This window comes from Cyanistes caeruleus, chromosome 4 (assembly GCF_971803275.1).
Source record: "Cyanistes caeruleus chromosome 4, bCyaCae1.hap1.1, whole genome shotgun sequence".
NCBI lineage: Eukaryota > Metazoa > Chordata > Aves > Passeriformes > Paridae > Cyanistes > Cyanistes caeruleus.
Window position 1 is genome coordinate 1,817,830 of NC_141704.1, and position 20,893 is coordinate 1,838,722.

Consider the following 20,893-nt stretch of genomic DNA (forward strand, 5'->3'; position numbering starts at 1 on the left):
TCTTCCAGCTTCTCCCTGCTCGGGAAGGGCTGAATTCCCTCTGGGCACATCAGAGGGCAGAGCCCATCTGGAAATCCCGTCCCAAAACTGAGCTGCTCCTTCCCTGGAGCCGGGACACCCCATCCAAGGTCAGCTTTTTGGGAAAACTGGGAGAAACTGGCTGGGTTTATCCCGATACAACAAATCCCTGGGAATTTCCTCGGGATCAGCCTAGCGGGATCCCCATTCCCAAGGATTTAAGGAGGCAGGTGAGAGGCCATCGGGAATTTAATGGAACTTGGCACTGGAAACTGTACAACATTTACAGAGAACCACACGCTGTGTCCGTGTACACCCTCCGCCATTCCCAAAGTTCCCAGCCGACACGGCACAGGCAGTGATGATCCCTGGCTGTGGAGTCACCGCTCCCAAATCCTGCATTTCGGGATATGGCTCCCCAGTCCTGGATTGCAGGAGACAGGGATTGCAGGATCCCAAATCCTGGATTTCAGGATGTCACTCCCAAATCCTAGATTGCAGGTGACAGGGACAGCAGGATCCCAATCCCAGACTTCAGGTGTCAGGGACTGCAGGATCCCAAATCCCAGATTTCAGGTGACAGGGACTGCAGGATCCCCGATCCCAGATTTCAGGGACAGCAGGATCCTCAATCCTGGATTTCATGGACTGCAGGATCCCCAATCCCAGATTTCAGGGACTGCAGGATCCCCAATCCCAGATTTCAGGGACACCCCGTTTGTGCTCAGAGCTGTCACCCTTTGCTTCCCACTCGGCTCTGCAGCGCCATTCCCAAGCCGGATCTTTCCCGGGATTTTTCCCGGGATCTTTGGAGCGCTAGAAGATGGCAGTGCTGCCACCCTGAGTGTTTCCAACCACTCCTCCTCCTCCTCCTCCTCTCCTCACACTCCAACACTTCCTCTCCTCTACCTTTCTACCACATGCAAGAACCCCTTGGTCGCCTCCAAGTCCTGCTTCCTGTTGGGAAGCGTTTCATTTCCCAAAAGGCGACAAAAACACGGAATCTACCTTCGCTCCCTGCTCTACCCCCTCTACTCACTGCTCCCCAAACCCTTTTACAACGTGCCTACCACCTTCCTACACCCTGGAGTAAAGCAGTTCTCTTTCAGTAGTGTCTCCTCCCAGCCCGTGGATTGCTCCGGGGTGATGTCACCCCTCGGAGCATGAAGGATCAAGTACTGGAAAGGAAATGCCAAGTCTGAGCAACAAAAAAAAAAATACAAAAATAAAAATAAAAATAAAAAAAAAACCCCAACCAATCGAAGAAAACAAACAACAACAACAAAAAAACCCAAACCCCCAAATCCCAACCCCCAACGTGGAAATCAAACTAATAAAAAATTAAATAGCTGGCAGGATACAAGAGCGGGACAGAGGAATGTACAAAGGACACACGGAGATCAAAGATTCCAGTAGGTGAACTGAGAACCTGTTGAAGCTGGGGTCTGGTTTTTTGGGATTTTTCCTTTTGGAACACGCAGATTTGAAGGAATTTGAAGGAATAACCACACAGCAGAGTGACTTCAGGGTCCTCTAAAGGACTTTTGCAGTGTTCATCAAAAGCCCCGGTGCTGCCCAAAATTCCGCTTTATTTCCCATCCTCTACCATGGCCATGGAAAACTTTGGGGAACCCCAATTTGCTCTTCAGCTCTGCCAGGAGGGTTTTGGAAATCCCCTCATGGACTCCAAGAGTAAAACCAGACCCCAGTTCAACAGTAACTGCACACCAGTAGCTGCCATTCCAAGACAAACCCAGGATTTGATCCGTGGAGCGGCCCCGAAGGCGCTCCCGGTACAAAAATGTACACAGAATTATTTATAAATTAACAGTTTTCCCCCAGGGTGGAACCAGGGATCCTTTTTTTTTTTGGTTTGGTTTTTTTTTTCCCTTACACCAGCGTTTCTTTCCGCTTCCCGCTGAGCTGCTTCTCCCTGGATTTTCTGTGCCCGGATGAGGTTCTGTGGGATCTCATCCCTTTGGCTTCCTCCGAGTCCAGGACGGAGCCGCACTCGGCCGCGCTCTCGTCCAGCTCCATCTGGGATATTCCCGAGCGGCGTTTTTGGGCCGGGATGTTGGGCACGGCGGGGTTGTTCTCCTCCGACTCCTCGCTCAGCTCCGGCAGCTCCTGGAGCTCGGGAACGTTCCTCCGGAACGGGGCGATGGCCGTGCGGATGCAGTTCACCCACTGCTGCTTGTGGAAGACGTCGTTGGCCTGCAGCGTGTGCGACTGGCCCGCCGCTGGATCCTGGAAACGGACTCGGAAAATGTTTTTGGCTGGAAAAAAAGGGGAAAAGCGATGAGTTCCAAGCTGATATTCCGATGGTAGGTTTGAAATCCCAACAAAAGCATTCCCAAATCCAGCGGGGAGATAAAGATGGTTTCTAATCCAAACCCCAGCAGTGACTTCACGGCCACCACGGATGAGCCGATTGGATCCGTACTGTAATTTTTTAATTTAGTTTTATTTCTCTCCATTCTGCTGCACTTTGGCACTTTTCTCTACTCCTGGATTTCTCAGTCCCCTTTGGGATCCTCCCTCATGGGGAGTCCCGTTTATCTCACTTCTCTGGGTCTGAAGTAAACTCTAAAGCTCGCTAGGATTTTGTTTTTTGTGTTTATTAGGATGACATCACAAAACTTGGCAGGTTTCTCCAGACTTTAATTCACCACAACCTGGCTCGTTTTGGCTCTGATGGCACAAAACTGCCCCAAACCACGTGGCTGCCTCATCTTTACATCTGTTTTTACCCTATTAACTACAGATATGTGTTGTTTTTACATATTAACAAATAAGTTTTCTATATCTACTTATGTAATTAAAACTGTGACTCTCAACCACTCTTTGTGCTTTTAAAAACTGTGATTTGTGAAGAAGGAGGAGGAGGAAGAGCTAAAAACCACACCTTTTTGCCTCCATCTTTACTCCATGTATTAAACCCTCTAAAATCTGTATTTTTCACTTCAGTGACATGCTAAACATTTTACTTAATTCTTTATAAATCCTGGTTTACCCAGGGATATTTGGAAGCTTTTCTGTCAGTGACAAGTAAGATTATTTTAGGTTTTTTTTGGAGAATAGGACAAACAGAGAAATGTCTCTCCACTTCCGGATTCCCACACGTACCTTTATCAGAATTCCCAAAAGCTCCTCGGAAGGAGCCTCCCATTTTGACATCTCCATCCTGGAGGTCTTCGAGGAGCAGCTCCTGGACAGGGATGGGCTGGCGGTACACCTGGAACGCCTGGCGCTCGTTCCGGCTCACCGGCCGCGTCAGCACCAGGATTTCTTGGAAGAGGAAGACGTAGAGCTTCTGTGAAAGGGAAAACATCCCGGTGTTGACTCTGGATTCCATGAGGTCACACATCCTGTGGGATTCAAGGTCACCTTATCTGCAGTTTCACCCAGGGTAATTTTCAGAGTCTCCTGAAAGGTCTGGCACGTGCCAGGATTACGTCAGCTGCTTCATTATTTTATTGATCCCTAGAACGGGAATGATGATTCCCAGATTCCAGGGATGGGATGAGTAAGAGCTGTATCTTTCCTGAGTGCATGGAATGCCAATTAAACAAAACAACAACAACAAACCAAATCAAGAAAGCAAAGATTGGAGGTCGAAATGAGGACAAAAGGCAGCAAAGTCTGGAGCGCAGTGAGTGGGAGATAAATCCAACCCAAAGCCAAACAGGCTTTTTTGCAGGAACCTTTTTGTTTGGAAAAGCCAGGGCTCCTAATGGGGAATGTCAGAGCACCTGGAAGTAAACAGAGGCAGGAAATCCCTGGGTATGGGGAGCACTCTCTGCAGGCACTCTGTGCTAATCATTTCCCAGCTTCCCAAAGCCCATTGTGGAGCTGGCAGCAGGAAACTTTCCCTTACACCCTGAAATGAGGCTGCCAAAAAGGGATTTTCCTCTGCTTTTTTATCCAATATCCAAACTATCCCCAAGGGATCCCAGTCCTGCTCAGGGTTTAAAGCAGCTCTGAGGGAAGGTCTGAGGGTTAATTAGTAACAAAGGAGGGACTTACATGTCCGTTTTTATTCTTCAGCTCCCCGTGGCACAGCAAAGCTTTGCTGCCTTCAATCCTTGGATCCTTCTGCTTCTCATCCAGGTATTCCAGCTTGTCAATGTAGTACTGGCACTCGGACTCGCCCTTCTTCAGGTTGATGTCAGAGAGGACTCCTTGGATTATGGATATCTAAAAACCCAAACAAATGATTAACAGGGATTAACTGCTTTTCCCTGAGTGACCTCTGCTTGTTTTCCTTCACAACTCCAAAGGGTGCAAAATCCTCATGGATTGATCCCTCACTTTCCCTGGGCCCCCTCCAGAAAAACCCCCCTGGGAACTGCTGAGGCTTTAAGGAAGATTTCTGGAGCTCCCAAATCGCATCCTGAGGTGAGAAGGAGCCAATGGGGATTACTCACGGCTTCCTCCAGGATGTGGATATCGGGATGGTCTTTGGGAGTGTGCCTCAGGATCTCCTTGAGGAGCAGGGGGTATTTCACCAGGCGGCTCCGAGGGATGTCCAGGAAGCTCCAGAGGTCCAGCTTGCGGCTGAAGGGAGACTCCAGGCAGCGCTGCAGGAAATCCTGGACTCTCCTGTCCTGCTTCTTCTGATCCAGGAGCGCTTTGGCTGCCAGCTGATTGCTGCAGTAGCCTTTGTAGGCGTGGAGCTGGGGTAACTGCAGGGAACAGAGGAGATTTACCGTCAGATTCCCTGTGGGAAAAGCAGATGTCACTAACACGGCAAACCCCTCGAGTTCTACAGCCCTCACTGGGGGATTCCTCACGATAATAAAGCAAAGGGAGGATCCTGTGAGGAGCACATGGAGCCCATGAAGCTCCCAATGTTTGGATCCTGTGAGGAGCACACGGAGTCCATGAAACTCCCAACATTTGGATTCTGTGAGGAGCAGGATGAGCACACAGAGCCCATGAAGCTCCCAGTGTTTGGATCCAGTGAGGAGCCCATGAAGCTCCCAATATTTGGATCCTGTTAGGAGCACATGGAGCCCATGAAGCTCCCAATATTTAGATCCTGTGAGGAGAATGAGCACAAGGAGCCCATGAAGCTCCCAGTGTTTGGATCCTGTGAGCAGGATGAGCCCATGAAGCTCCCAATGTTTGGATCTTGTGAGGAGAATGAGCACACGGAGCCCATGAAGCTCCCAGTGTTTGGGATCAGCAGGGATAACACTCCTGGAATCACACTAGGACAGTGTCCAGGAGACACAGACACTCCGACCCTGAACCAGCAAATCATTCCAAGTCTCTGGGGTGAAATCAGGGCCCGTTCCAGCCAACAGAATCCCATTGTTTTCAGCTTTGCCAGGATTTCCCTTCCAATCTTGCACTGAGGGCCACAAAAGCCCCAGAGCTTTGCAGCTTCTGCCTTTAAACACTCTCTAAGCTCAGTTTTAGCCTGGTGATTCCAAGCTCTGAACTCACCCACTTCACAAGGATGGGCCCAATCTGCTCCACTGTCCCATCTGGTTTCGTTGCTTCTCCCAAACTTGCCAGTAAGTCTGGAATTTAAACAGAGAAAGAGTAATTGCAGCAATGGCCTGAGGAGAAACACGAGAAAGCAGAGAGGTTCAATCCTAGCGAGCACAAACCACCCAGCTGCTCCTACCTTCGTGCAGAGGAATGTAGGAATCCAAGTCCCCAAAAATGTGGGTGAGTTCCTCCTCAGACATGATGGAGAGTTTCAGCATGGGATCGTGGTAGGCCTGAAATGAAATATATTCAAATGTGCCAAGCCCCAAAGCTGATGATTTCAACTGAGGGGATTTATCAGGTGAAAGAAGTGAAGGCAACAGAGAGATTTGACGCTCAAAGATTCACTCGCTGTGGAGTAGGGAGAACTTAAATGATTTTCCTGTCTGGCCTATTCCCAGCTGGGAGAGGGAGTCCCCAAGCAGCTCTGCACAATCCTTTTATGGCTGGTTTTGGTGCTGGCCCAGTGCTCAAGTCAGAGAATTCAAAACTGGCTTTCCAGCTGGGGCTTTTGGGGCTGATAAAGCTCCCACGTCGTGTTTGCAGGTGCAAAAAAAAACCCCTCATTATTCCCTGGAATGTCATCAATGGCTGCAGGAAAAATCCCACTCACCTTTCTGGCCAGCTTCAGGTCTTCAATCAGGTCCTGCTCTCCCCTGGACATTTCATAGATGGCCTGGGAGGAGAGGGATCGAGCGTCCCGAGTTATTTGGAATTGTGTGTCACAAAGAGCCTTTCAGCAGCTGTGATGTACAGCCCGCCCCGACCCCCGGCCACCGCAACCCTGAGTAAATCTGCTGTCCTAGCCCTGAGAAAGCAGCTCTGCTTCCAGCCCTGCCAAAGCCCTGAGGGCCCCTGCACGAGCCAAATTAAATATTAGAGCCTTTTAAATCGCTGCTTTTCGCCAGGGCAAGGCTGCAAACACAAAACCCCCGAAACTGCAGAGGTCAAATCCCAGGCGGCTTCCGGCGGCTCCCGTGCCGTCTCCACAAGATTTGTCCAAGAACTCCAGGAAAAAGGCAAGCCAAGGCCTTGCTGCTTGGCTTCCAACCAATTGTCAGGAGTTTTAGGAGAAAGACAGCTGGCTCTGTGAGGAACCTGAGGTTGGGGCAGCTGCAGAGCAGCCAGCGGGGCCAGGGCTGGGATTTCAGCAATGCCGTGGAAAGTTTGGCATCTCCAAAGGGTCGCACTGGGGAGATGAATTCCAGAGTGGAATCCACCTTTTCCCATGGCTGATGCAGACATCAATCTTAGCTTTAGGTACATGGGAAGATGAAGCCTCCCCCCCAAGGTTGTTTCTCCTTTCCCAGCAAGGGCAGGGACAAAAGGCCTCGTTCCCAGCCCCGTTTTCCATGGGCTGTTACCTCCTGGCGCTTGATTTCTTTGGTGCTCAGGGATTCTTTCGTGTTGGTATCCAACGTTTCAGACCAAAGGACGCTGTTCCTCCTCTTAGGGGGAGTAGGAGCAGCAGATCTGCTGCATGATTTCTGGGCACAGCCGGGGGATTTGCTGTCGCTGCGAAGGGTGAACGACTGCGGGGATTTAAGAAAAAAAAAAAGAATAAAAAATATTAAAAACAAAACCTGATGAGCCAACATTTTAGATTATCAGAATATTATCCATGCCACTCTTAATCCTTCATCCTCCTGGGTTGTCCAGGGCAGGAAAACACACCCAGACACTTTTCCTCACAGAAAGGAACTCTTTAATCAAGCTGCTGAGAAAGCCCAGAGCTTGGCAAGGCTTTCCGTGCCCCTCACCCTGCGCTGATCCACTGGGGAGGAAGATGAGAAAGCAAAGCTCGGGTTTATTTGCCAGCCATGAGGAAGTAAATAAAGGAGAATCATTAATTCTTCCTAGGAAGAGGTTAATGAGAAGCCACTTGAACTTTGCCCTGCTGTTTTGCAGGGCTCCTAAAAGCGCCCAGCACGCTGCAGCACACGAGTGCCGAGGCTCGGGGCCCTTTATCAGCTCTTTATCTCCAGCAGTTGATTTGATTTAAGCTCACACAGCACTTTATGCCCCTGCACTCCTCAGGCAGCGCTTCAAAATCCCCCCGGGGTGTCTGATCTACCCCATCCAACCAATCCCTTGGCCAAAGCTCCAGGTTTCGCTCTGTTTTTACCTGGATTGTCTGCCCAAAGCGTCGAACCGCCCCATTTCTGACAGGGGAGATCAGGTTTGCCAGGGAGGTGACTCGTGCTAAAGGCCGGACCCGTTTAGTGCTTGGCTCCTGCAAAGCAAGCAGAGAACAAATTGTCCTGGCTGTGCCTCCCTCAGACATTTCTCAGGCAGGTTCCAAAAGCACAAACCCGCTTAAGGAGCGGCAAACTCTGCAAGGAGAGTGTTTGGAATCAGCCATTCGTCTTCCAAGGCTATAAATATTTGTCTGAACTTTAAGGCTGCAATTAAACTGCAGAGGTTTTTTGCCCAGAGTTAAAAGAGGTGAGAGAACATCAGTGAGAATTCAAAATAGGGCTCCAGCAGGGACTGTTATGCTTTGAACAGAAATAGATTAAAGTGTTCTCTGACACTCTGTGGCAGCTAAAGACGGAGCTGGGATCTGCTTCTCCATTTTCTCATCTTTTCCTCTGGAGCAAGAATGTGTTTTTCCATTTTATTTTGGAGAGCAGAGCAGCGGCGGGGGCCCAGCACGGCCATTAACAACCAGAGGCTGAACATTCCTGTGAGGGACACGCACACAGACGAAGCTGAAATCCCTCAGTTTGCAAAGTTTCCTCCTCCACCCTCTGCAACCACTGTCATTTTTCTTACACTTTGTTTAGGTTTGAAAGCCGGAGCTTCTGCTTTTCCCCACTGCTAATCCCCGCCGGGAGCTCAAGTCTGTCCCGACCCAAATGCTGCCAAGAAAAAGGAAACGCCCCTGGAAAGCTCCTGCTGCTTCTCTTTTCAAAGTTCTGTTGGCAACTCGACATCAAAAATATTGTGTGGTGAGGGCTGGGCAGGAAAGGTGTGCACAGGGGGAAGCCGGGAAGAGATGGGCTCCCAGTTAAGGCTTGGAAAAGGCTGCAGGATTGTCCTGGTGCTCCCAAACATCTGGCACAAGCTTGGGCGTGACTCATCCTCATGGGACTGCTCAGCACCAAGCTCCCATCAGGACAGGGAAGCAGCCTCAGTTTGGGTTCAGCTAAAAGTGGTTAATTATTGCTGAATTCCTGCTTTTTGGAAAGGCAGAGCCTGTGGAGGCTGCTGAGGACGGGCCCTGCGCCGTCTCCATCCAAACCCTTCGCTCACAAGTGACGAATGCTGAAAACAAAACTGAAAAAAACCGGGAATAGGAACAGACAGAGCTGGATTGCAGTCATGAAGACTGAAGGAACATAAAAACCGTGTGTGTGTCTAAGATCTGATTTCAGCAACCCGACCCCAGCAGTGGCCCTGCCCACACGTGGTGTTGGGCAACAGAGGAGAAGGAGGAGGTGGTGGAGGAGGAGGAGGTGAGCTCACCCTGAGTTCAGCCTTCAAACTTGCAGAGCGGGGGGGAACATGAAAAGAAACAATTTATGAGCCGTGCAGGAAGAAAATGAGCTCTTGGCGCAGCACAAAGCTGTGCTACGAACGTTTGGGGAATGGCAGAGTTAGGAGGGTGCCATAAAAATGGGGAAAAGCTGCAAAAGTGTCCTCGATCACAGGATGCTCAGCTGGGTTCATGTGGGACGCCGGGAACTCCAAGGGAGGCGACACTGGGAACACCAAGCGGGGGGACACCAGGAACTCCTCCACTGAACTCAAGACAGGGACAATCAGGAAAAGGTTGGAAAGTCAGGCCAGGCCCAAAGACAACAAGGAAGGTTTAATTTATTGCAGATGTTTCTGACTGGAAGGGAGGTATTTACTTTTAGAAAATCATCTGTCAGGGTAAAGGTAGGGTAAAGAAAGGGACGTGGGCCAAGAGAAGCTTACGAAAGCGCAGGACTGAAGATGCAGACACAAAGCCACCCACGGCTCTGGCAAGGCCAGGGATAAAAATAGCCTGGAAAAGCAAAATGTGACGCTGAAAATGAAAAGCAGGAAAGCGCTCAAGCCGTGGGGAGGCTCCAGCAGGTCACTGGAGAAGGGTCAGAACTGCAGCTTTGCAGAGATCCAGTGACAGGGAACGCAGGGCTGTGGGGGAATGTGGGAATGTGGGAATGCCTTCCCAGCACATCTGTGCCCGGCTGAAGTGACACGTGCACGTGCCCAAGGGCTGGCAGCAGGAATTCCTGAATTCAGCTTAGCAAAAGGCCTTTTTCCTCTCTTTAAGGAGAACAACAACAAAAAAAGAAATAAAATCCCACTTTTGTGTCTGAGCGCTCCTCAGACACGGCTCGACTGCCAAAAAAACCCAAACCCCAGCTGGTTGTTCCTCTCCTCCCGAAGAGCGTTTGATGCGGAGCAGGGAGGAGGAAAAGCAAATCGCCCTTGGCTGAGCTCTGTGTTTGAGCCCGGGGTCACGGACTCCCGGCCCAGCCCGGCGTAAGCCGAGACTCCGGGTGCTTCATACTGCGGATAACTCGGGCTCAGGAGGGTTTTTTTTTTAGCTCTGTACTTTGCAAACAATGATTCTCCTGTCTCCACGCCGTCTTCCTTACAGGAGCCGGATTACAATAAAGTCTGGGAGGTTTTTGTAACGATCCAGGGGTGTTACAGCACTCAGAAATAATTAAAACCCCAGGGGGGTCAACAGTTCCATCAGGAATTATTATTTTCCCAGAAGGCTTTTTATTAAAAGTGAATTAATACATCACGAGCACAGCCACTAAAGCGAATTTTCACACTCCTAGAATTCCTCCAAGTGCTTCTAAGTGCAGGTTAACTCATGAAAAGATTGCACCTTGCTGGAAAGAAAACCAGGCTCTATTTTTGAGCGAGGTTTTTTTTTTTTTCCCAGCAGCACGCCCACAACCTTTCCCCTGTGCTGGGTAATAATTAGTGGTTTTTACAAGGATCCCTTGCTGGAGTGCAATTCCTACGTGCCACACACAATTCCACACAAACACGGTGACCAATGGCAAAACCACGCACGGCAAGAACTTCCCCTACACAGCCAATTCAGCAAAAATAGAATTTTAGTCAGCAGCCTGAATAATTCCTGCCAGAAATCACCAACCTCTGTGTAAGAGTCACACGAAAGGGGCTTGCTGAGCCTCAGGCTGAACTTCCAGACCTTTCCCAAATCCCACATCCCATTCCCGACCAAGGGACACCCGCTGACAACTCGGGCGATTCAGAACTCGAGGTGATTTTATTCCCCTCCCAGAGCTCTGTTTTTTGTTATTTCTCCCCCAACATCTGGTTTCCCTTTTGCACAATGACATTGCCCAAGTTTGGCTGTTGCAAATCCGGGATTTGCTGAGCTCGGTGACTCGGCGCTGAGCCCTCAAACCCCAGCAATGTCTGGAGACGCCTTTTTTTTTTTAAACTTTTTTTTTTTTTTTTCCCCATCTCATCTCACTAATCTGAGCAATAAACCCAGCCCAAGGGCCCTACCTGGCTGCTGAACTTTTGCTCCTGTCGCAGCAGGAGGCTTGGGAACACCTACCAGGAGCTCAATTATTGCCATCTGCATAACAACACGCGATAAAAATAACAATACTTCAATCGAACAAACCAGTCCTCAAACACCCAACAAAACCCCACGATGACGGGTTTTTCTTCGGTTTAAGCAGCAAACAAGCACCTAATTAGGAAAAATCCTGTCAGTTGGAAGAACGTTGAGAGATACAGTGGATTTTTTAATGGGAAGAGGCGACTTTTTAAATGAAAACAGGCGAATTTTTAATGAAAAACCACCTGGGGAGTGCAGGGTCAGGTGAGGCACCGAGATTGGTTTTGGCTCATTTTTTAGGGGTATAAGCTCAGATATAGATATGCAATGTGTACATATGTACATAAAACATATATATATATATATGTGTGTAAAATATATATATATGTACATATACGTAGGCTTAAACATATATACGGTTATTAAAATCGCTGGGTGAGGCGCTGAGATCGGTCCTGGCTACCTAGTCCCACTCTTTTGGGGCGATGAACTTAAATATATTGCGCATATATGTGTATATACAGACATGTACATAAAATACATGTGTATATATAGAAAGAAGGTTTTTTAACTCGCCGGTTACCCCGCGCCCTGCCCGGCTCGCCACCTCCCCTCAGACGGGGAGAGCGGGAAGCTGAGGGGGCTCCCCCTCTCCCCACCCTCCCCTCAAATAAATCCCATTTTTCCCCTTCTCCAGCCGCTCTTCCGCTCACCTCCTGCTCCCTGAAGTGCTGGTTCTGCGCATCGATGACCCGAATAGTCCTTTTGATGGGCAGCAGCCCACCGAGCTCGTCGTGCGCCACCATGGCCGCGGCTCCCCACCAACCTTCGCTCAACCGCCGCTCATCGCGCTCTGCGCCCACCGCGCGCCGCACCCGCCACCTCACCGCAGGGGGCGGGGCCATCGCGTGAAGTCACGCCCCCGAACTAGACCACGCCCCCTTTACAGCAAAGCCACGCCCTTCCATTACAAGCCACGCCCCTTTGGCGCGCGGGGCACTCGGGAGCCTCCCGGAGCTCCAAATTTATTCCTCCAAAACTCTCCCAAAAAACCCCCCCAAAACATCTCCCAAAAAATCCTTCCTGCGCCTCTGTTCATTGCTGGGAGTGCTGGGAGAGGCTGAGGGAGCTGGGGCTGTGCGGTCTGCAGAGGGGACACAGCTGAGGGCCCGTCCATGGGGATCAGGAAGCTCCAAAGGATGGGGCAGGCTCCCAGAGGAACGGGCAGATCCCAGGAATTGCCCCTGGATTTGGAGCACAATTTGTGCCCTGGGCAGTGCCCAGCCCTGAGCAGAGCTCAGAGAGGGGCTGGAGTCTCCTCCCTGGGGACATTCCAGAAGCTCCTGGACATTCCCTGTGCTGGAGTAGGGAGTGGAACCCACTGTGGTCCTTCCCAACCTCTCCCACCCTGGAATTCTGTGGAAAAGCGACACCTCCAAGAGACTCCGCTGCAGGGAGAGCAAAGGAGCCATCCCATCCCACAAAGCCAAGCTTAAATTTGGGGTTTTCCCCCATTTTTAGCGTTTTTTCCTGGCGCTCGCGGCCTCCTCCTAACGGCGGCTCCTCTTTCCAACGCTGGAGTATAAAACCTTCATCACTGCTTTTTTTTTAAAAAAATTATTTATTAAAAAAATAATAATAATTCTTGTCTAGACCCATGCTTTAAATCTGTTCTGAGCTTTAAAGTTGTGCTGAGCCTCTCCCAGGGGAGCCTGTCCCGACAGGCCTGGCTGGAGCTCTTGGATTTGCTGTTTGTTTGTTCAAGTCCTTTTTTATTCCTGGCACTGCTGCAAATCTCTGCCAGAAAAATCTTTCTTGTGCTGGTAAAAATAAAACTCGAGTTGTTTTGGCTGCCTACCTGTGCTGAGAAAGCTTTGAGGAGTGAAATTTGGGGTGGGTTCCAGTAGGAGGTTTGAAAAAACAAAAAAAATCCTGCTGTCTCCTCTGATGGATTTTGAATTTTTTTGGCTTTTTTTTGGTTTTCTCAGTAAATTTAACTCATTTAACTTCTGTCATGTAAGGCCAGGACATGGAGGATTCTCAGAAATTTGGGATACACCGAGTTTCTGCTTGCTGAAAGGACAGACTGTGACTCTTCCAGGCACAAAAACGCTCTCCCGGATTACTAAAATCTGCTATTTTTAATACCAAAGCGACTCCGGGGAGGAGCAGACAAAAAAAATTTGGGTTCTAAAATTGATATTAAATTTTTCGATCCTAGAACTGATACTAAAAAAAAAAAAAAATTTGATTTTTGATTCTAAAAAAAGATCTTTTTTTTTGTGTTTTTTTTTAAAGAATCAAAAATCAAACCAAATTTTTCAGATCAAATTTTTTAGGATCAAATTTTTTAGGATGAAATTTTTAGGATGAAATTTTTCAGACTAAATTTTTTAGGATCAAATTTTTTAGTATCAAACCAATTTCTATTCAAGGTCTAAGCCTTTGTTAAACTTGACCTAAAGATCCAGGAGCTCAATTCTTTCCAGGGAGATGGAAAAATTCCAACTGAAAACAGGGATGAGCAGAGGCAGAGTCACACCAAGGTGACACCCAAAATATTTCTGGGCGGGATGTCCCGTGTCCCAAAGGTCGTTTGGTGACGTGAGGTGTCCTCGGGACTGGCTGGTGACACCTTGGGAGGTGAGGAATTCCTGGTGATGAAGGCTCAGGTGAGGAAATGTTCCTGCCTGAGGGGACAGGGATGGCTCTGGGCCAGGATGGGTGTGTCCTGGGAAATTCCTGTTCCTGGGAGAAAGGGATGGCCCAGTTTGGAATGGCAGCTGGATCTGGACGGGTCATCAACAGCATTTTGGGGTAAAATCTGTCCTGAGTGGTGGAAAGGAGCACCATAAACCATCCCAAGGGATGGAGATGACATAAATCCACTCTGAGAGATGGACATGAGCACCATAAACCATCCCAAGGGATGGAGATGACATAAACCCACCCTGAGGGATGGACATGAGCACCATAAATCCATCCCAGGGGATGGAGATGACATAAATCCACCCTGAGGGATGGAGATGAGCACCATAAATCCATCCCAGGGGATGGAGATGAACGCCATAAACCCATCCTGAGTGATGGATGTGAGCCCCATAAATCCATCCTGAGTGGTGGACGTGACCACCATGAATCCATCTTGAGTGATGGAGATGATGACCACAAACCCCTCCCAAGGGATGGAGATGATGACCATAAATCCATCCCAAGGGGTGGAGATGATGACCACAAACCCCTCCCAAGGGATGGAGATGATGACCACAAGCTCCTCCCAAGGGATGGAGATGAACGCCATAAATCCATCCTGAGTGGTGGACGTGACCACAATAAATCCATCTTGAGTGATGGATGACCATCAATCCATCCCAAGGGGTGGAGATGATGACCACAAACCCATCCCAAGGGGTGGAGATGATGACCACAAACCCACCCCAAGGGGTGGAGATGATGACCACAAACCCATCCCAAGGGGTGGAGATGATGACCATAAACCCACCCCAAGGGGTGGAGATGATGACCACAAACCCACCCCAAGGGATGGAGATGATGACCACAAACCCCTCCCAAGGGAAGGAGATGATGACCACGAGCCCCTCCCAAGGGATGGAGATGAACTCCCAGGGAAGGCCATAATCCCGGAGAAGCCAGCGGCCAGCCAGGCTGGAACGTGCCCAAGGACAGATCCAAGAACCCTTTCCCAGGATCGCGTCCCCGGGATCAGCGTGGCTCTGGAGCTCCAAGCACGCTCCGATACCTCCACGTTCCTCACCCGCCTCTGCTCCTCTCCTGCCGTGGGAGAGGGAATATCCTGAATTTACTCAAGTTCATTGGGATGCAAACCCATCCTGAGCAAGGCCGTGGGAAACCTCGGAGAGAATCCAAAATACGGGAAAAGGAAGGAGCGACAAACCAGATTGATGGATTTCCCTATAAACCCTGCGCTCTTATTCCAGCTTGGAATCCTCCAGTCCAAGAGATCTCCCAGTGTTCCTCTCTTCCCTGTCCCTCAAGGAACGCAGCTGGGCTGGGCTGATCCCAGACATGGACACCAGACCAGTTCTTCCTGCTCTGCTGCCAGGGGGTATCCACAGCATTCCTGCCCTGGATTCCCATGGAGATTTTCACTTCCAGGAGCAAAATCCCTCGGCGACTCCTATGCTATTATCCAGGAATCAGGGAGCTGGGAAAAGCTGGAATGACAGAGAATCACCCAAGCCTCATTGTTTTCCTCTTATTTGCTGGGATTTTGTTCCCACGGAGCTGTTCCTTGAGTCCTGGACAGCCTCATCCCCGTGACATTCCCTGTTTTTGGAATTTATTCCTGGGAGTGCTGCCACTAAATAAAAATCTTCTCCGGGGTATCGCCACGCCAATTTGTTATTTCAGCCCCAAAGCATCATCCAATACATTTGAGATTAACGAGGGATGAATTCCGAAGAAAACGCACATTCCAATTCCAAGATTCCAGGCTGATGGAAGTTTTTAGGGATAAAAACACTGGATTGTTGGAATGACACCTTTCCAAAGTGTGGCAGTATAGGAATGTTGTCCCTAAGAGCTGAACATGTCCCCAGGGTGAACACACGTGACCCGATCCTGACTTTTTCTCTTGGAAACAACTCAAGGAAATGAGGTGTTGGAGCAGCAGGAAGACATAAAAATCCCAGCAGGATTGGGATTTTCAGCCCATCATCAGCTGGAGAATCCTTAGGGCACGGTGGTCGAGCCGTGCCACCAATCCAAACCATTCCCAGGAAACTCTGGGATGGCTCTGTTCCATCCCTAATCCAAAAGCCAGGAATCCAAGATCTCAGTTCTGCCTCTGGCTGGAGAGGAGGAGATTGGAGCTGGGGCACTGCAGAGCCTGGAGGGAGTCGGCTATTCCTTCAGCAGGAAGTTTTCCCAATTTTCCTGGTTTTCCCAGATCCTGGAGCGTGCCTGGATCCAATTCCTTCAAAAAACCTGCGATGTTTTAACCCCGCGTGGGCCGGAAACATCCAATCCTCCCATCCCCATTCCCAGTTTGAAATCCCATTTCCTGGGAATCACCAGCCACCTGAACCACCACTTTTCCAGCTGTTTTTCCTGGAGGATGGGATAAACAGGATTTTCCACTCCGGGATTTTGCCGTCCGTGTTCGGCGGCTGTTTACTGGCCATGAGCCGTGTTTAACATTCCTGGATATTTATATTCCCGGCCAAATACAGAGCAGGATTCTGGAAAATGAGCAGAAGTAGGCGATGACCCAACACGAGGCCTTTGGGTCATCCAAAAACTTGAGGAGCCGCTCTGGAATCCGGCGTTTCTTTGGGATGCTGGGAGCGGACTATAATTAGCGGCCACTCAACTCCTTCAAACAGCCACAGAAAAATCAACTCTGATTTCCCTGAAATCCATCCTGGAACATTTTGGGAATCTTTAGGGAAGGTAAAATCCATCCTTGAACATTTGGGAATCTTTAGGGAAGGTAAAATCCACTTTGGGACATTTGGGAATGTTTAGGGAAGGTAAAATCCATCTGTGAACATTTTGGAAATATCTAGGGAATGTAAAATCCACCCTCAGACATTTCGGGAATCTTGGGAAGGTAAAATCCACCTTTTTGATTGGGAAGATAAAGATTTGGAATATTTAGGGAAGTTAAAATCCATCCTTGAACATCTGGGAATTTTTAGGGAAGGTAAAATTCACCCTGAACATTTTGGGAATATTTAGGGAAGGTAAAACCCACCCTTGGACATTTTGGGAATATTTAGGGAATGTAAAATCTGTCCTTGAACATTTGGGAATATTTAGGAAAGGTAAAACCCACCCTTGGACATTTTGTGAAGGTAAATTTTGGAATGAGCTCACTCAACCCTCCTAGTGCCTGGGGCAGAAAGGTGATTTCCATCTCATGAATATGCATGAGCGAGCAGAAACCAGGGATCAGCCGCTCCAGGGATATCATCAAACACCAAATCCCGTTTTTTCTTCCCAGGATTAATGGAGCAAGAAGCTCCAGTTGACTCCAGGAGTTGTTTTTGGGAGCTGCCGGACGGGATCAAAGTGGATTTTCAAACACAAATTTGTAATTTATGCACGGGCACGTTCCGGCAGGAATCGGACACGCTGAGAGAATTCCCATAAAAATCTTTGGGATGAGGGAAGGAGGGGTTTGGTTGGGATTTAAAGCTTGGGGGGATGTTGGGATTGAAGGTTTGGGGTTATTTTGGGGAGGAGTTTTGGGCTGGGTTATCCCTGCCTGGAGCCAAGGTTTGGGATTTGGGTCATAATTACAAAGGTTTGGGGAGGATGGAGAAGGTTTGGGGAGAAATGAGAAGGTTTTGGGGAGGAATGAGAAGGTTTTTGGGAGGAATGAGAAGGTTTGGGGAAAATCAGAAGGTTTTGGGGAGGAATGAGAAGGTTTTTGGGAGGAATGAGAAGGTTTTTGGGATGGAAGAAGGTTTTGGGCAGGAATGAAGTTTTGGGAGGAATGAGAAGGTTTTAGGGAGGAATGAGAAGGTTTGGGGAGGAATGAGAAGGTTTTAGGCGGAATGAGAAGGTTTTGGGGAGGAATCACAAGGATTTTGGGAGGAATGAGAAGGTTTTTGGGAGGAAAGTAAGTTTTTGGGAGGGAAGAAGGTTTTGGGGAAGAATGAGAAGGTTTTGGGAGGAATGAGAAGGTTTTAGGAGGAATGAGAAGGTTTTAGGGAGGAATCAGAAGGTTTGGGGAGGAATGAGAAGGATTCTGGGATGGAAGAAGGTTTTGGGGAGGAATGAAAAAGGTTTTGGGGAGGAATGAGAAAGTTTTTGGGTGGAATGAGAAGGTTTGGGGAGGAATCAGAAGGTTTGGGGAGGAATGACAAAGTTTTTGGGAGGAATGAGAAGGTTTGGGGAGGAATCAGAAGGATTTTGGGAGGGAAGAAGGTTTTGGGGAAGAATGAGAAGATTTTGGGGAGGAATGAGAAGATTTTTGGGAGGACTCCAGCCATGAAATGACACTCATTGATGGCTTCAAGCCTGGCCTGAGAACAATCCATAAACAAAACAGATTTTCTCCCCCTCTCCTCTTTTTTAAAGTATTTTTCCACATAAAAATTAAAATTAAATCAGTATTTTCTGCCTTGCCTGGAGATGCTGTCCCCACCAGCTTTATCATCACTGCCTGTTCCCAGGAACTTGGGAATCAGATGGATTTAAGGTCTTTTCCAACCCAAACCATTCCATAATTCTCCAAACTTCTCCAGCCCCAGGAGGAATCAGAAATTTGGGTTGAAATCCCTAAAAATATGAGGGACACTTGAAGAGGACACAGCTTGGGGAGGGGCAGAAAAATGATTCTCCCTGAGATTTCTCTTCCCTTCAGAAATCTCAGTCCTAAAATCCTCACAAGGACAACCCCAGAGGAGAAAACATCACCCAAAAAAATAGATTTTTTTTTTTTTTTTTTTTTTTTGGTTGTTGTTGTTCGTTTTGCCTGGGGTGAAATTGAGTTTCTGCCCTGGCAGTGTTTGTTTGGTTGCTAAGAACCGTCAGGATCCACACCCAGCCCTTCAAAAAACACCCTCCTGCTTCCTCCCTGAGTCAGGAGCGCCTCACAGCCCCGGGGGCGATTTGGGGATCATCAACAGCCCCAAACTCGCCTGAAATTGAGGAATTAAACAGGAAAAATCTGAATTTCCTGCTTATCATTCTCTAGTTTGGTCACAGTCAGTTTTGGGATCACCAACAGCCCCAAACTCACCTGAAATTGAGGAATTAAAGCAGGAAAATCTGAATTTCCTGCTTATCATTCTCTGGTTTGTCATAGGCATTTTTGGGATCATCAACAGCCCCAAACCCATTCAAAATGTAGGAATTAAACAGGAAAAATCGGAATTTCCTGCTTATCATTCCCAAGTTTGTTATAGGCAGTTTTAGGATCACCAACAGACCCAAACTCTCCCAAAATGCAGGAATTAAAGTAGGAAAAATGGAATTTCCAGGTTATCATTCCCAAGTTTGTTACAGTCAGTTGTGGGATCATCAACAGCCCCAAACCCACTCAAAATGCAGGAATTAAAGCAGGAAAAATGGAATTTCCCACCCTCCATTCCCAAGTCTGTTACAGTCAATTATAAATTACATTTCAGTGCAGCTCCAGGCATGATCCCAAGAGAAAATTCCTGATTTTCTCCCCAAAGGAGGCACAAGAGGATGAAGGAATCCTACTCAGATTTTGGGAATATTTTGGAAGTCTTTTTTTGCACCTCAAAGCAGAAGCCTCAAAGATTTGCTGGATCTGGTTGGGATTTTAATTAAAAAGCAAGGAAGCAAATGAAAATAAAGGCATTTTATCCCTCTGGATGATCCAGATATGGGAGCTTTAAAAAGCATTAAAGGATTGCTGAATCTTTTCAGAAAAAAAATAAATCCCAATTAATGAAAGAGATCTCAATTGATAAAAAATAAAATCAATCCCGATTAATAAAAAAGATCGCAATTAATTGAAAATTAAAGAATCTTTCCCCCCACAAGCTTGATTTTAAAAGCTTATGGGGTAGGCTGGAAAATTTGGGGTTTTCCAGCTAAATTTGTCAGAGCTGAAATCCCATTTTTGCTGCAGATTTAGAGAGTAAAAAACCCTGGAAAATCAATTGATCAAGGGCTAAAAAAGATGTGGTTTGATCGGAACGTGATTGAATTATTGGGATTTTCTCTTGTGATTTTATTTCATCTGAGATGGAGCCAAATTTGAGGTCTGGGGTTCATTTTGATGAAATGAAGACAGAGGAAAGAATAATTTGGGGACAGCCCAATGAGGCTCAGAAATGTTGGTGATGAGTTTGGGAAATCTGACAGGAATGTTTAAAAACTTTAAAAATCCTGCAGAGTTTGGATCAAAAAAAGTCTGGAATTTACAAATTTCAGCAGCACCATTCATATATTTTAACCAAAAATAGGTGTTTTTGTGGTGGGTTTGCCTCAAAATCCCCAAAGTTCAGCAGATCCTGATCCTTTTGAAAGAATAAATTCAAAAATCAAGTGAAAGAAAAGCTGAACTTTAGCCCAGGGAATTTCCCTTTTTTCCTTGGAAGATTTCTGTTAAAATAATTGTTGATATTTTAATTGCACAATTGCTTGATGGGAGAAACCCTAATTCAGGGAATTTTTTTCTCCACATGAAAAGCTTCTCCAATTAAAAAGAAAATCTTTTTCCTTGAGGGCAGATTTCCCTGTCTGAACATTCCCATTGCACCAGGAACCCAGAATTCCCTCAGGAACAAAATAAACTGGAAAAAATAAAAAAACCCCTCTTCTTTAAAATTCCAGTCCTGGAATTTTAGGATGATCTGACCTGGAACAGATCCAGAAAAATCCAGAATTTGCCTGGTGTGTCATGGAAAGGATCCTGAAATGTCAGGGGAATAATTAATTCAGAATAAATAATTCAGAATAATTAATTCAGGAAAAAAAAATTCAAGAGAAATAATTCAGAAGAAATAATCCAGAATAAATAATCCATGAGAAACAATCTGTAAAATTATCCAGAATAAATAAATAATAATCCAGAATAATCCAGCATTCATAAATAATAATCCAGAAGAAATAAATCAGAAGAAATAATTCTGCATAAATTATCCAGAATAAAGAAAAAAAATAAGTAATTCAGAATAAATAATCCAGGAGAAATAATCCAGAATAAATAATTCAGAAGAAATAATTCTTAATAAATAATTCATGAGAAATAATCCAGAATAAATAATTCAAAATAAATAATTCCAAATAAATAATCCATGAGAAATAATCCAGAATAAATAATTCAGAATAAATAATTAGAAATAAATAATCCAAGAGAAA

General features: G+C 47.3%; 1 protein-coding gene and 1 long non-coding RNA gene across 4 annotated transcripts in view; both read right to left on the reverse strand.

Moving 5' to 3' along the window:
• Positions 1-249: 249 nt before the first annotated feature.
• NET1 (neuroepithelial cell transforming 1) overlaps positions 250-20,893 on the reverse strand; it is a 49,527-nt gene continuing 28,883 nt past the window's right edge. Inside the window, exons 1-10 of one of the 3 annotated variants that reach the window (XM_023918834.2) lie at positions 11,779-12,063; positions 7,643-7,750; positions 6,882-7,049; positions 6,131-6,193; positions 5,654-5,750; positions 5,470-5,546; positions 4,446-4,703; positions 4,045-4,215; positions 3,145-3,331; positions 250-2,294 (exon numbers count right to left, since the gene is read on the reverse strand). In XM_023918834.2, the coding sequence (XP_023774602.2) occupies positions 1,909-2,294; positions 3,145-3,331; positions 4,045-4,215; positions 4,446-4,703; positions 5,470-5,546; positions 5,654-5,750; positions 6,131-6,193; positions 6,882-7,049; positions 7,643-7,750; positions 11,779-11,970 (1,707 nt within the window). In that variant the 5' untranslated portion in view covers positions 11,971-12,063 and the 3' untranslated portion in view covers positions 250-1,908. Of the gene's footprint in view, positions 2,295-3,144; positions 3,332-4,044; positions 4,216-4,445; positions 4,704-5,469; positions 5,547-5,653; positions 5,751-6,130; positions 6,194-6,881; positions 7,050-7,642; positions 7,751-11,778; positions 12,064-20,893 lie in introns of those variants that run through there. The other 2 variants (XM_086886331.1, XM_086886332.1) reach the window with 2 other exon arrangements.
• On the reverse strand, positions 12,667-19,096 carry LOC147653376 (uncharacterized). The gene is made up of 2 exons (XR_015286033.1): positions 18,994-19,096; positions 12,667-16,033 (listed from the first exon to the last, which is right to left on the reverse strand). It is a non-coding gene; the product is annotated as an uncharacterized LOC147653376 (long non-coding RNA).